The sequence below is a fragment of the Populus nigra genome, chromosome 1 (assembly GCF_951802175.1).
Source record: "Populus nigra chromosome 1, ddPopNigr1.1, whole genome shotgun sequence".
Lineage (NCBI taxonomy): Eukaryota > Viridiplantae > Streptophyta > Magnoliopsida > Malpighiales > Salicaceae > Populus > Populus nigra.
The window spans coordinates 12,159,162-12,173,788 of NC_084852.1; the positions used below are offsets into that span (position 1 = coordinate 12,159,162).

Here is a 14,627-nt window from a genome sequence, read left to right on the forward strand (position 1 = left end):
AAACCAAGATGTCTAAATGCATGGCAAATGCCTCCTTTTATAGGTCAAAATTCAGAACTATTAATTTGATGACTAATTATTGAGTGGGTGGCCACCTCCTAACTTGGTAACAACCCTTATCTTCTTGTCTGCAGAAAACATCATTGCAAACATCAGAATTTTAATAGATAGTCTGCATAAAAGTTCTAGGAAATTGTCTCAGCTTTCCAAAAAAAATAAGAATGAGTTCATTTGGACTTCTAGAACTCGAGATATGGGCTGAACATTAAACAGTGTCTGGGCTGCAGGACAAATTCTAACTTTTCTGTTGTTGCTACAATTTGAACTTGAAAACGGTCCTTTTGAATCTTGGACTCTGCATGAAAATTTTAGGCCTATGTCTTAGCTTTCTATCCATATAAACCAGACCTAAATCCAAGTTCTACAGCTCTAGTTATGATCCAATAACCAAATGGTGTTCCAATTTGAATTCAATCAGCATCTCTTTTCTAAGCTTAACCCTCTCTTTGTCTTCTCAATTTCAGTATTTAAACTCATTAATGAATCCTTTGATTTATGTGATAGGCTTGCATTTAAAATGAACATTTACCATAAATTAAAGGTGTCTTATATTATCAGACTTCTTATTATAAAACATGCTCTAGTTCAGGAGTTATTGATACTTCAAGTGCAAAATAATGATATAAAACCTTGATAAAAATGCACTGTTAAATACTAATCATAATGCCACTGTAATCACTTTGTTTCGACTTCTAGAGCTCAAGCTCTACACAAAACATCGATCAGAGGACAAATCTGCCAATTATCTTCAATTTACTTCTTTTTTGAATCTTACATCCAAAAGTTCCTTCAAAACATAAAACAAATAATATCAAAGCATTTTATATATAAAACATAGGCAAAAAATACTAGGTAAATATGGGTAAAACTATCAAATAATATGGTCACATCAGAGGCTGAAGTCTATGGCTGGGTATGGTAGTTGGTGATGCTAGGCTTGTGTGATTAACTATGATGAATTCTTGGTGGCTGATAGTGGTTGACAGTGGTGTGAAGAGAGGATGAAGATGGGGTGGTTGTTTTTGTTAAGTGGCAGGCGTTGGTTTTAGTTTTGAAGGGGGCAATGGTGTTTAACTTACAGTGGTGTTAAGGTTTGACCGTGGAGAAGGGTTTTTTGGCTCAATAGGGAAGATGGTGAGCTGTCCTGAAAAAGCGTTGGTGGAGTTTATTATGAAGGTGAAAGAGATGGTGGCATATGGGTCCATGATGGAAGGAGGTAATTCATATTTTGTTCTTCCTTTTAAAGAGAAAGAGTGAGGTCACAAGTTTTGTAACTTTTTCTCTTGGAAGATGATCCTTTTTTATTCTCCTCTGTAATTGACGGTTGGCCTAAACAAAAACGGGTTTATGGTTTTTTGAGTGTGCCTTTTTAGAAAGTGTGTGCATTGGTGAGAAAAGTGTGGCAAAATGTTTTGGTATGTGGGTCATTTTTGTTCTAACTAATTCCCTTATAAGATTCCTCCCACTTTTTTGTGTGATACAACCATCTATTTATAGGCAACATAATTTATCATTTTCCTCCTAATTTCTTAGTCCCCAAACAACTAAAACAACTTTGGTCTCTTATTTTTCTTTTTTACACTTTTGGTGCCCTTGTCCAAATATGTTGTTTTTCTTTTTTATTTTTCTTATTTATTGTATTTTGATATTTGTTTTGAAAAGACAATGTCAACGTCGACTCAATAAAATTGATCAATGATTTTAAAATGAGCTTGTTGAAAACTAAATGCATTGAAAGTAAATTTTTGAATTTTTAATTCTTTAGAAAAGAAGTTGGTAATGCCAAAAACGACGTAATTACATCAAAAATATATTTTTTAGATTTGTTTATTGTTTTTTTCTATTTTTTGGATTCTTTAAGAAAAATTAAGAAAAAGAGGGTAAAAAATCGAGTTATGACAACATCAATCCATTTGTTCTATGTTTCTTTTTATATCACTCTCTAAACTCTTTTCTTTCTTTTTATTTTCTTTTTTTAATTATCATTATAAAAATAAAATAAAATAGAAAAATTAGGGGTAAAAAAAGAGTTATGATAATGGTGTTGAGAATAAACATGATTCGACAGAGTAGAAACACTTCATTCTTGAATATCTAAATTGAAACATTCTTGATGAATGAATAATAGTTATATTAAAAAACTAGTCACTAAGAGATTAAGTCAAACCATATATGACTTTTATAATATTCGAAGGAGCATGACATGTTACTAGACGTTGCATTTAATCTTTAAATATAAATCAATCAATTTCTTGTAAATATATCTTCTTATAATCATTTAATTAAATTAAAAAAAAAGATTCTAAAAAGCAAGATTATTTAACCTAGCCAGGGTCATGATCATGGCCTAAGTCATAAGTTACACACGTTAACCTCATTTAACTTGAGTCAATCCAAGACGTTGTCATTCTAATTTTCTTTTCTTTTCTTTTAAAAAAAGAAAACATCAAAGCAACGTTGTTCTTAATTTATTTTTAAATTTAAAATTGGTTTTGCTAGGTCGACCGAGTAGTAGGCGCACTTGCCAAGTCAACTGGGTCACTTTGTCAATTCTCACCCAGTTTACTTTGATACTTGGCTTCATCCTAGGTTGTTGGGTCACCATGTTGACCTGACAAGCTTGGCTTTATTTAATAACATTAATGAACAGTTCCCTTAGGCAACATATAGGCAATTGACTAGTTATGATAAACTCTAAAAGAAGTGGTGAAAACTCTGTTCACCACACTATTCTCACTGGCACAAGGTATTATGAATTGCTACAGTGCTTTTTTTTTCATCCCTATTTTTAATGTTATTTTTCCCTTATAGAACCAAATTTACAACCAATTTAAATAAATTTGTTAAGAGAGGACAAAATTGAAAGAAATTGACCAAAATGAAAAAGGCAAACATAATAGGTGGAAGTTCCAAAATTCATTTAAAATGTTCACTTTGGTTCTCTAACTTTATAAAATATAACCTTTCAATCCCTCAACATTTTAAAAATTCAATTATGGTACAAAACTTTACTGTCCTATTTTTTATGACCTTTCGGTTGCCTGAAACTGGACCAACATATAATGCATCATCTACCATAACAAGTGATGTGTCATTCACCCCTTGAAAATGAAAAGGAAAAAAAAAAAACCTAGCCCAAGTTCGTGTACTAGGTTTTTTTTTTTTTTTTGAATTTTTAGGTCTTTTATTTTATTTTATTTTTTTCTTTAATTGCATCCTTCAATATTGACTTTTTATTAGGTTTTTGTATTGAATGCTTTTTTTTCATTTTTATGATTTGTTTTAATATATTATGATTTAATTTTTACTTAGTTTACAAATAAGTTTTGAATGTTTTTTTTATGGTATTAGAAGTCATTCTTTATGTGTAGTCGTGTGTGTGTGTGTGTTATAATTTCATTCAATATCTTTTCTACATGTTTCTTTTTTATCATTTTATTAGATGAAGCATTGGTTTTAGAAACAAATTTATTAAATATAATTAAGTTTATGACCTGTTTTTTTAGATCAGATATTTACATCTATATCTATCTTTTAACTTTTTAATTTAGTCTTTGGTTAAATATTATTTATTTTTTACTTGGTTTGCACACAAAATGATAATATTTTTTTTTCCAGATATGTGCAACCTTGTATAATTTTTTATTTGACTTTATTTAGTCGCTTTCATGTGTGTGTCTATTTCTTTTATTATTTGATTAAATAAAAAATTGATTTTAATAAACAAAATCATTAAACACAACCAAGTATAAAATCTATGTTGCGAGATCAAATATCTTGATATACATTTATCTCTTGATTTTTCTAGTTTAGTCTTTAGTTATTATTAATGACTTTTTTTATATTTATTTTCATAAATAGTTTTTGATCTATTTAATTAAATGCATGTATAAACTCTTCGATTTTTTATTACAATTTGTTTTGGTAAATAACCATATTAGAAAAGTTTGCATATTATTTTTTTACTAAAACAAATATTTGACGGGTAATGGAGCACTAGCCAATAAATCACTGGTTTGGAGGGGAAGAACATGATACTGTAGATGTTCTTGTGAATCTTTAGGGCCAAGCAGACCTTGAATTTACATTAACTACAAAGAACATTAAAGCAATTATCTTGGTTAGTATATTTATTGCTTCACACACACACACACGAGTTTGCCAAATTTGACGCTGCTAAGAAATTCAAGGTTCTGCCTCCATAAATAGGTAACACGTGATAATGAAAACCCCGCTCATCAATGCATAACCAGCATCAACTTCGAGTAAATAAGATTTATAATATGGAGCACCTCCACTACTGAGGTCAAGCTGCAAGTTCTATGTAATATCTCTTCTTGTCTATAAAATATGTTGTATGATTCTACAGTAAATGGTGTGCAGTTGTCTAGCATAAGACAATAATTGAATTTCAGGACATGTTCGTTGCTGGTAGTGAGACATCATCTAGGACGGTAGAATGGGCAAAACGGAAATGGTAAAACATCCAAAAGTAATGGAAAAGGCACAAGCAGAAGCCAGGCAGTTCTTCGCAAATGTTGATGCAGCAGGTCTTCACAAACTGGACTACTTACAGTTGCTTATCAAAGAAACTCTTGAACATACCCCCAATTCCTTTGCTATTTCCAAGAGAAAGCAAAGAGGCATGCAAGATTACTGGTTACGACATGCCTGCCGAATCCAAAGTTACTGTGAACATATGGGGAATTGGGAGGGAACCCATTAACTGGACTGAACCTGAGAGATTCTATCCAGAGAGATTTCTTGATAGTTCAATGGATTATAAGGGGATTGATTTTAAATTCATCCCATTTGGTGCTGGAATATTGTTTGGTATGGCTACTGTGGTGCTTCCACTTGCACAGCTGCTATGCTTTTTGGATTGGATACCCCCTAATGGTCTGAGATCAGCAGATCTTGTCACGTCCCAGGTTTTTGGCTCTAGTTAAGACGAAAAATGATCTTTCCATAATCCTCATTCAGCATCTTCCAGTGCTTTTCTATCGGCTGAATAATCAGCTTGTGTGCGGCCAAATAAACAACAAAAGTGCAGGTCTTTAAGGAAAACACAAGTCTGCAATTTTTCTGCAGATCAGTCAGCTATGAATAAGGGAGAGTCGTCACTAAAACTGCTGAACTTTTAATTCACTCTTCTCTCTCTCTTATAGTTCCTTGCAAAACATTCAGCCCTATTTATACATACAGAATCAGCACACCTTCCTTACACTTGTTCACTTTAATTACCACGTAAGCTAACTCTAATTACATTAACTAATTAACACAAGTTCATGTCAGTGTCAGTAATTTCCTATGTTATTCATACTTCATGTACATATGTTTAGCTATGTATGTGAAAGTTATGAGATGTTGTGAACTATTATTTGCTCGTATATTGACTTGTGAGCAGATTTGATATATTGGACGTACGTTTATGGCTAAAGTGAGAAGATCATTTCTCATTTTAGCAGAAGAATAGAGCTTTTCAGCAGTGGGCTTTTTGGTGCCAGAAGAGCTGCATGTTGAGGGACAATTACTCCGCATTGACAAATTTTTCTGCTCACAAGAGTTTCATGATAGACTCGAGTTTTGTCTATTCATTATTGGAATCCATTTTCATGGATCTCCTCTTGTTCATGTTGATCTTAAATAAAGACCTGATCACTAGTTTGCTACTGGATCATGTAATTAAGAGACAGCAGTAATTGATGCCCTTGACACAATCTTCATGCAAGCAAGATCATGTCTTAGCTCCCACGTGAAAATTTGCAGAGACAGCTAAGAATGAGTAGGATCTAGTGACATGATTGTTTGACATTTACTGAAAAAAAATTAATACTCTTAATTGACACTTGATATTTTTAAATTTTAAAAAATAATATTGACTTGCGAGGTAGCCTCAACTAATATACTAATAATTATATATATATTATCAGCTACAGTGCCTCCGCTTGTGTTTTGAGGTGGAGGTATTGTACCATCTGATTCAAACTTTGTGTTTTTATATCCAAGAAACAGGCGGTGGCAATCACAGCATCTATTTCTTGGTGACCACACCACGACGGAGACTTTCTTTAGTCATCAAAATGTAGTGTTAGCCACTTTGTCCTTTTGTTACTGCGAATAAATTAAGGATTGGTTGGTTATGACTATGACTCCTGAGAGCAGATTACAGAATTATCCAATCATACTTCATTGTATTAATTTGTAAAATGACTATTCAGTTGAAATATATATAAAAAAAATCAAAGAAATTAATTTGTAAAATAACGACATTACTTGGTCTTTAAGATTCTTCTCAATATCACTGGCATTGAATAATATAAAAAATAATTTTTTAAAAAATAAAAAATAATTTTTTAAAAAATCAAATTTCTAAAAAATAAAATATTAAAATAACTTTGATATGAAAATTATAGTGTCCATGTATTGTCGTTTTTGTTAATTTGTTTTTCTATATTCTTCTCATTCCTGAAAGATTCTCAATTTATTTAATTCCTTAAACATTATTGAGAATCTTAATCTATCTCCATCCTACAATTTAATGCAATTTAGTTCAATTGGATTAAATCAACTAAATTTTACTAAAATCTGAAAAAATCCTTTTGCTGAACTGCTACAAAGAAATGGTCAATTTTGGGGATTTTTCCTGACAACTTTCTTAAGGAAATAGTCAGCAATGGCAAGGAAAGAAAGGAGCATTTTCCCAAGTTGCTTAAGTTTGACTATTAAAAACATAATTAACTTTTCATTTTTCATTTTTCTTCATCAAAACCTATAAAATACTTCCGTAATTATACCTTTCAAAGTGTGCGATGAGAGCACATTAAAAGATACATCCCTCCGATAGACCAGCCACAGTATAAGGTAGGTTGGCTAAAAGTATTCCGACCGTATTTGACAACACAACTGTCATGTGTTTTTAAAATATTTTATTTTTTTTTATTTAAAATTAATTTTTTATATATTTGTTTTTATTGTTTTGATGTGCTGGTGTCAAAATTTTTTTTTTAAAATTATTATTTAAAAGCATTTTCAAATAAAAAAATTTACTACACTATCAAATTCATTTCTTAACTAAATAAATAAAAATAAAACTCATCATACAATGTTTTCACGTTTTATTCTTCATCGGGCAGGTCGCCTGAAACAATTAGACCACTCGCGAAATCTTTCGCATTTCTTCTTCCTATCAGGCAGGTCGCCTGGAACAATTAGACCACTCGCGAAACCTTTTTCGCGTTTTATTCTTCATCGGGCAGGTCGCCTGGAACATTAGACCACTCGCGAAACCTTTTTCGCGTTTTATTCTTCATCGGGCAGGTCGCCTGGAACATTAGACCACTCGCGAAACCTTTTTCGCGTTTTATTCTTCATCGGGCAGGTCGCCTGGAACAATTAGACCACTTGCGAAATTCTTCGCGTTTCTTCTTTCTATCGGGCAGGTCACCTGAAAAAATTAGACCACTCGTGAAACCCTTTTCGTGTTTTATTCCTCATCGGGCAGGTCGCCTGGAACAATTAGACCACTCTCAAAACCCTTTTCGCGTTTTATTCTTCTCATCGGGCAGGTCGCCTGAAATAATTAGACCACTTGCGAAACCCTTCGTGTTTTTTTATTATCAAGCAGGTCGCCCAAAACAATTTGATCTATTTCAAAAAAAAAAAAGATGGGTCGTCTTCTAAATGACTTGTTTCTTGATTTCAACATCTCTCTTTTGTTTTCGAAGTTTTCAAAGACTCTAAAAAAAAAAGCAAAAGTTCGTTTTGTATCTACTTTTCTTTATAAATTTACTACGCAAAGCCAAGAGAAAACAAAAATTTCTAATATCTTTGCATAGTAAATATTATAAAGAGATGGCAACTGTCATAACCCAATTTTTTATCCTTTTATTTTAAAATGATAAAAAAATAAAAAAATGATGATGAAAAACAAATAAAAATAAATAAATAAATAATAAATTAAAATTCGGGTTAAGGGCATCATGATTGGAAGTTTTGAGATTTAATTAAACTTTGGATTAGTTTTATTAATCAAATCAAGAGCTTAAGTGAAGAATTGACAAGTTTTGAGACTTAATTGGACTTGGATTTGTTTTAATTAATGAAATTAGAGACTTAATTGAAACAATACCAAATTTTAGGGCTGATTTGGGTCAAAATTGCAAGAAATTAAAATCCAATGACCAAATTGAAAGGGCAGTGGTACTGTAGTGAGTTTAATTGATTTTTCCAGGGGTAATTTTGAAAGAATTAAAAGTTTGAAGAGTCAATTAAGGACTGAAATGAAACATTCGGAAACCAGGGACTGTTTTGTAAAATACGCTGAAATTCAAGGGTCCAATTAAAGTTTATCCAGGGGCTTGCTTACGAAAATCTCAAAACTTCAAGGACCAAAACCAGGAACCGTTCGTCTTCTTCCGCTCACCAAACCAGAGAAACGGACGCCCCTGCCATCACTACAATAACGGTCCTGAGTCTTCATTACTAAGGGAAACGCATGCCATTCTCCGACTATAAAAGCCAGAGAAGGGATGCGCACAAGAGAACAAAAAAAAAAGAAGCCACGAACGACAGAGAACAAAAAACACAGAGACAAAAAAAGAAAACAGAGAGAGGAAGAGCGTAAGGAAAGAAAAGGGAGAAGGGAGAGTAAAAGAAAAACAAAACTGAGGAGAGAAGGCAGTGGCAGTGTTGGTGGGACAGCCCTTCTACACTGTCATCGTCGTCTGCAACTGCAAGCAACAGGTTCTAGGAACCAGAGCGTTTCTTTCTTTCTTTGAGAACAGAGGGAGAGAGGAGGACAGGGAAATAAGAAACCAGCACCGCCACTACTTCCTCTTCTCCAGCACCAGCTTCCTAAACCAGAGGAAGAAGCTAAAAAAAATAGGAGAGGAACGAGCAGCTGACAGAAAGGAACGCTGACAGAAGGGGAACGAACGAACACAGGGGTCTTGAGCCAAGGATAGAGGACCGAGAAAGACTGAAAAATCCGGATCATCACCAGCTACACACATTTCTTCTCTGATTCTTGCAAATGAGCTTAGTTACTGTGCGAAGGTAATTTAATTACCTTCGCACTGTTCATGAAAGCGTGAATAAGTTCACGCGTGCTTTCAATGGCCAGCTGGGTCAAGCCTGTGACCCGGCTAGGCCTGCTGGATCCAGCCCAGTCACATGAGCTGAGCTCGACTCGGCCCAATAAAAAAAAATAAAAAGTAATAAAAGAATTAAAAAAATTAAAAAAAATTATTCACTGGCGCAAAAGTTAGGAATATTACAAGTAAACCATCATAATACAAATCAACAAAGTTTTAGCAATTTAAGACAAAATCAGCAATGCAGCTTACCTCAGGTAGGGTGCGCTAGGGGTGCTAATACCTTCTCTAGCCACAACCAGTCCCGAACCATAAAATCTTTGTTGACCAGTTAGGGTTTCTAGTGACCATAATACTAGGTGGTGACTCCTTAAACGAGATCTTTTTCCATAAAAAAACATGATGCCAGAAATCTGTTTTTTTTATTTTCATTAAATATATTTTTAAAGCCGTCGCGATGTCGGGTGCGACAAATAGAAAAAAATAAAAATAACTAAAAAAAATTAATTTCACTTAAAACCTCTTGTATTAGTCTTTCTGGATTGAAAAAACTTGTCTTTAAGTTTAAAATACTCTTGCTTGGATCTGGTGGATGCTCAATCAAAAAATTACGTAGATATAAACTCTAATAGTTTCTTGTTAAATTTTGCACTAGAAATGTCAATTGACAAAATTATTTTTCTTTAATTAGATTATAAAATAATGAATTGCAAACTTGTTTCTTTAACATGTTTTTATTTATGTAACTCTTGAAAAAATCTATATTTTTAATAATAGAAAGTTTGTAATAAAAAAGATCTATATAATTTAAATTAATAATTTTTGTTTGTTTGTCGATCACCTTTTATATTCTTTTTGTACTGAACCTTGAATTTATTGATGAGAATATTATTGATGATATGATCATTATCTTTACTGTAAATAAGTATGTTATTGATTAATAATTTCTAATTTTTTTTAAAAGAATCTTCTCATCATCTTCTGCATGTTTATGTAATTGTTTTTTCATTAACTGACAAATATTATTTTAAAAGAGATCCTTCTCATCATTAGCTGACAAATTAATGTTTCAATATATCATGTTTTGCAATAACCTTTTTCGGCCTTATTATTCGACAATTAATCTCTATAAATTATTGAGCTAATACATACTAAATCAACACAAGAACAACTGCAAGTAACATAGAATTCCTCCTAACAGTTACCCCTCCAAATTTTTATTATTGAATATTTTTTTAAATAATGTAATTCTATAAAAGACCCACTCCATCACAACTTCTCGAATAAACCTTAAAATTAATATAAAAGCAGAAAAAACCTAAAAATAAAGGAAAAGTAATAAATAAATAAAAAATTATTAAAAATAAAATTTAATTTAAGAAAAAATAAAAATAACCGAGAAATTTTTCTCTTAAAACCCACTCCATCACAAATGGGATGTTGATGGCTAGTCTTAACGAAAAGCCAGGGGTGGCAGGGATTGGTGGGGTTTTGAGAAACTCAAGTGGAGACTTTCTGTGTATTTCCTCCTGTCATATTTGTATCGGGGAGCCAAATATGGCTGAGCTTAATGCCATTGCTAAGGCTTTGAAGATCCCAGTCTCCGAAATGGGTGTTAATGGTTCAGCCGTGTGTGTGTGTGTGTAGAATCAGACTCCATTAATGCTTTAGCTTGCGCCAATTTGATTGCAGGGCGTTTAGGCTTAGCTGCAATTAATTAATACTTGTTCAACGATATAATAATAACCTTGCAGCTCCAGAAAACAGAGTAAATAGTTTATTCCAGGCAAATCCTTCTGATCTGTCTAGGATGATTCGGATTGAATAATTTATATCAAACTTGTTGAAATAGAACGAGGTAAGATCCAACTACTCATATCACACATGGAGTAATGCGAAAATGAAGTAGAACGAGATGCTATCCAACTACAGGACAAGTATGATTATCAAATAAAGATTCCTGTCCTGAGCGGCTGACGCTAAGGTTAGCCTCACAACTTCAACTGAAACTAGATCATATATAGAAGAGAGAAGCAAATTTACCAACCAACACTCGATAATGGAGCAGCTTCAAATTCCCACCTCCTTGGTCCTTCTCTCATCACTCCTCTTTATCTTCATGGTATTAAGGATACTCAAAAAGTCGAAAACCAAAGACTTCACTCCAAATTTACCCCCAGGTCCACGGAAGCTTCCTGTGATAGGAAACTTGCACCAGTTATTTGGTTCTCTACCCCATCACCGCCTGCGAGACTTGGCCGAGAAACACGGACCTATCATGCACCTTCAACTCGGCCAAGTTCAGACCATTGTTATTTCTTCTCCAGAAACTGCTGAACAAGTGATGAAAGTCCATGATATCAACTTTGCTCATAGGCCCCGTCTCCTTGTAGGACAAATCATCTTTTATAACTGCACAGACATAGCGACTGCAGCATATGGAGACTACTGGAGGCAGTTGCGGAAAATTTCCATCGTGGAGCTATTAAGTCCTAAACGTGTGCAATCTTTTAGATCTATCAGGGAGGAAGAGGTATCCATTCTTATTGGAAGTATTTCTTCTAGTGCAGGATCAATAATCAACCTTAGCAGGATGCTGTTTTCTGTAGCATATAACATCACTACGAGAGCAGCCTTCAGTAAATTGCGGAAAGAGGAAGAGATATTCGTTCAATTCCGCTTGTTGAGGGAATAATACAGGTGGGAGCAGGTTTCAATATAGGTGATCTTTTCCCTTCCATCAAATTGCTTCCATGGATAACTGGGATGAGATCCAGAATGGAAAGGTTGCATCAAGAAGCTGACAGGATACTTGAAAGCATTATCAAAGAGCATAGAGCTCGCAAAGCGGAGGGCAATTCTAGTAACGAGAGTAAAGCAGATGATCTTGTAGATGTTCTTCTAGATCTCCAGGAACATGGGAACCTCGCCTTCTCCTTAACTACCGATAATATTAAGGCAGTCATCCTGGTAAGTGTTTGTATTGCTGTACATTTGGTTTTGCATGGTCTCAATATTTGCTTACCTCAATTTGATTATCGTGTCTCGCACTCAGGACCTTTTCATTGCTGGGACTGAGACATCATCAACTATTCTAGAATGGGCAATGTCAGAGCTGCTAAAGCACCCTGAAGTGATGGAAAAGGCTCAAACAGAGGTACGAGAGGTCTTTGGCAAAGATGGAAGTGTCGGTGAATTAAATTACTTGAAGATGGTTATCAGAGAAACTATGAGATTACACCCTCCTCTCCCTTTGCTGTTTCCAAGAGAATGTCGAGAGGAATGTGGAATCAACGGATACAATATTCCCATTAAATCCAGAGTCCTAGTTAATGTATGGGCAATCGGAAGGGATTCAAATTATTGGGTTGAAGCTGAGAGATTCCAACCAGAGAGATTTCTTGATAGCTCGATTGATTATAAAGGGGTTAATTTTGAGTTTACCCCATTTGGTGCTGGAAGAAGGATGTGTCCAGGCATTCTGTTCGGCATAAGTAACGTCGATCTTCTACTAGCAAATTTGCTCTACCATTTTGACTGGAAGCTCCCCGGTGACATGAAGCCAGAAAGTCTAGACATGTCTGAAGCTTTTGGTGCCACGGTTAGAAGAAAAAATGCTCTGCATTTAACTCCTATTTTGCACCATCCTCATCCTGTTAGATCTTGAAAATTACAAGGAAAATGATCTTAAATCTGCTTTTGTTATGTGTTACCTTATGCCAAAGGTGTTGCCCAGTCACGATAAGAATAGTAATAAAAAGCTGCTTATTTTTCAGTGTTATCTTTAACTTTTCCCAGAAATTATAATAATCCTACACTATCTGCATTTAACTGCTTCTCTTATCGGGTTAAACCTAACTGTTCTAACATGAAAAAAAAAACTACCTTTTAATATCAGGAATATATTTTACATATAAATTCGTAATCTCATATACTAAAAGACAACAAAATATTTTTGGGTATTTTTGAAATATTAGCCTAGTTCTTATAACTTTAATAAACTGGTTATTAAAGCCAAAATGCATGTTGAACATATATTTTTTTTGAATTTTTATTGTATGAAAATACGATACAATTTTTATTTTTATTTTTATCTTTGAGAGAGTTGGTCGTATGCATGTATTTTAATACCGTATTTTGTATCTTTACGGTATAAAAGTACAAACCAATATTAAGCAATGTTGATAAAAAAATACGCTGGAAAATCATAATTTTTTTAAAAGACTTTTTTGGTTTTTTTTTTAGATTTTTTTGGACTGGGCCTAACCCGGCCCAACCATTTTGGTCTGGGCCAGTTCTGTCTGGCCTAGTGAACATGGATAACTCTCCACTGTTCACGTAAACAGTGGAGGTTGCACGTAGAGAAGGAGAAAAGGAAAATAAAAGAGGGGGAAGCTGACATGCAGTGATGGTGCTGTTGTTGACAGTGGGCGAAAAGGAGGACCGATAGTGGTTTGCGGTGGACGCTGCTGATTGTTCTTCCTCCTTCTCTGTATTTTCCTTCTACCTTTCTTCTGCTATCTCTTCTCCTTCCCTCTATTTTTCTGTTCTTCTCCTTTTGTTCTTTGGTATTCGCGGTGTTGCTGGCGGCAACGTTGAGGCGGCTGGCGAAGCTTCGCGATGAGGAAATGGTGGCAGTTGCTACGGTTCTTTTTTTTCCTTGTGCAGAGACACCAACCTCCTATTTTCACTTTCTTATTTCCCTTTGTTTTCCTCCATTTGATTTCTCTATATTCTCTCGTCTTCTTCTCATTTTTTTCATCCCTAGCAAGGTTTTTTTTTCCTCCCCGCTTCTGTTCCTTTTTGGTGGTATTTATAGCGGTAGGGAGAGCGGGATCGCCAGTAACAACTGATTAGTACTTAAAAGTGTATTTTTATCAAGGTTTTATATCATCATTTTGCACTTAAAGTATCAATAACTCCTTAACTAAAGCATGTTTTATAATAACATATCTAATTATATAAGATACCTTTAATTTATGGTAAATGTTCATCTTAAATGCAGGCCTATCACATAAATGAAAGAATTGATTGATGAGTTGAAGTACTGAAATTGAAAGGACAAAAAGATGGCCAAAGAGATGCTGGTGCAGTCCAAACTGGAACACAGTTTGGTAATTGGGTCATATCTGGAGCTGTAGATCTTGGATTTAGGTCCATTTTATATGGATGGAAAGATAAGACATAGGCCTACAACTTTTATGTGGAGCCCAAGATTTAAAAAAACTGTTTTCAAGTCCAAATTGTAGCAATAACAAAGAAGTCCGAATCTATCCTGCAGCCCAGACACTGTTTAGTGTTCAGCCCATATCTCAAGTTCTAGAAGTCCAAATGATCTCAAATTTTTATCCTGGAAAGATGAGATAATTTCCTAGAACTTTCATCATTTAAGTTTGTTCAAATGATGACTTCATCAATGACGTTTTTGGCAGACAAGAAGATAAGAATTGTCACCAAGTCAAGATGTGGCCA

At 34.0% G+C, this 14,627-nt stretch overlaps 1 protein-coding gene and 1 pseudogene across 1 annotated transcript; both read left to right on the forward strand.

The window, feature by feature from the left end:
* Positions 1 to 4,595: 4,595 nt before the first annotated feature.
* On the forward strand, positions 4,596 to 5,009 carry LOC133668151 (cytochrome P450 71D9-like). Its single transcript, XM_062087922.1, has one exon. The coding sequence runs from the start codon at positions 4,596 to 4,598 to the stop codon at positions 5,007 to 5,009; it is 414 nt and encodes a 137-aa protein (XP_061943906.1).
* A 6,042-nt stretch (positions 5,010 to 11,051) lies between these two features.
* On the forward strand, positions 11,052 to 12,936 carry LOC133702369 (desmethyl-deoxy-podophyllotoxin synthase-like; annotated as a pseudogene).
* The last annotated feature ends 1,691 nt before the right edge of the window (positions 12,937 to 14,627 follow it).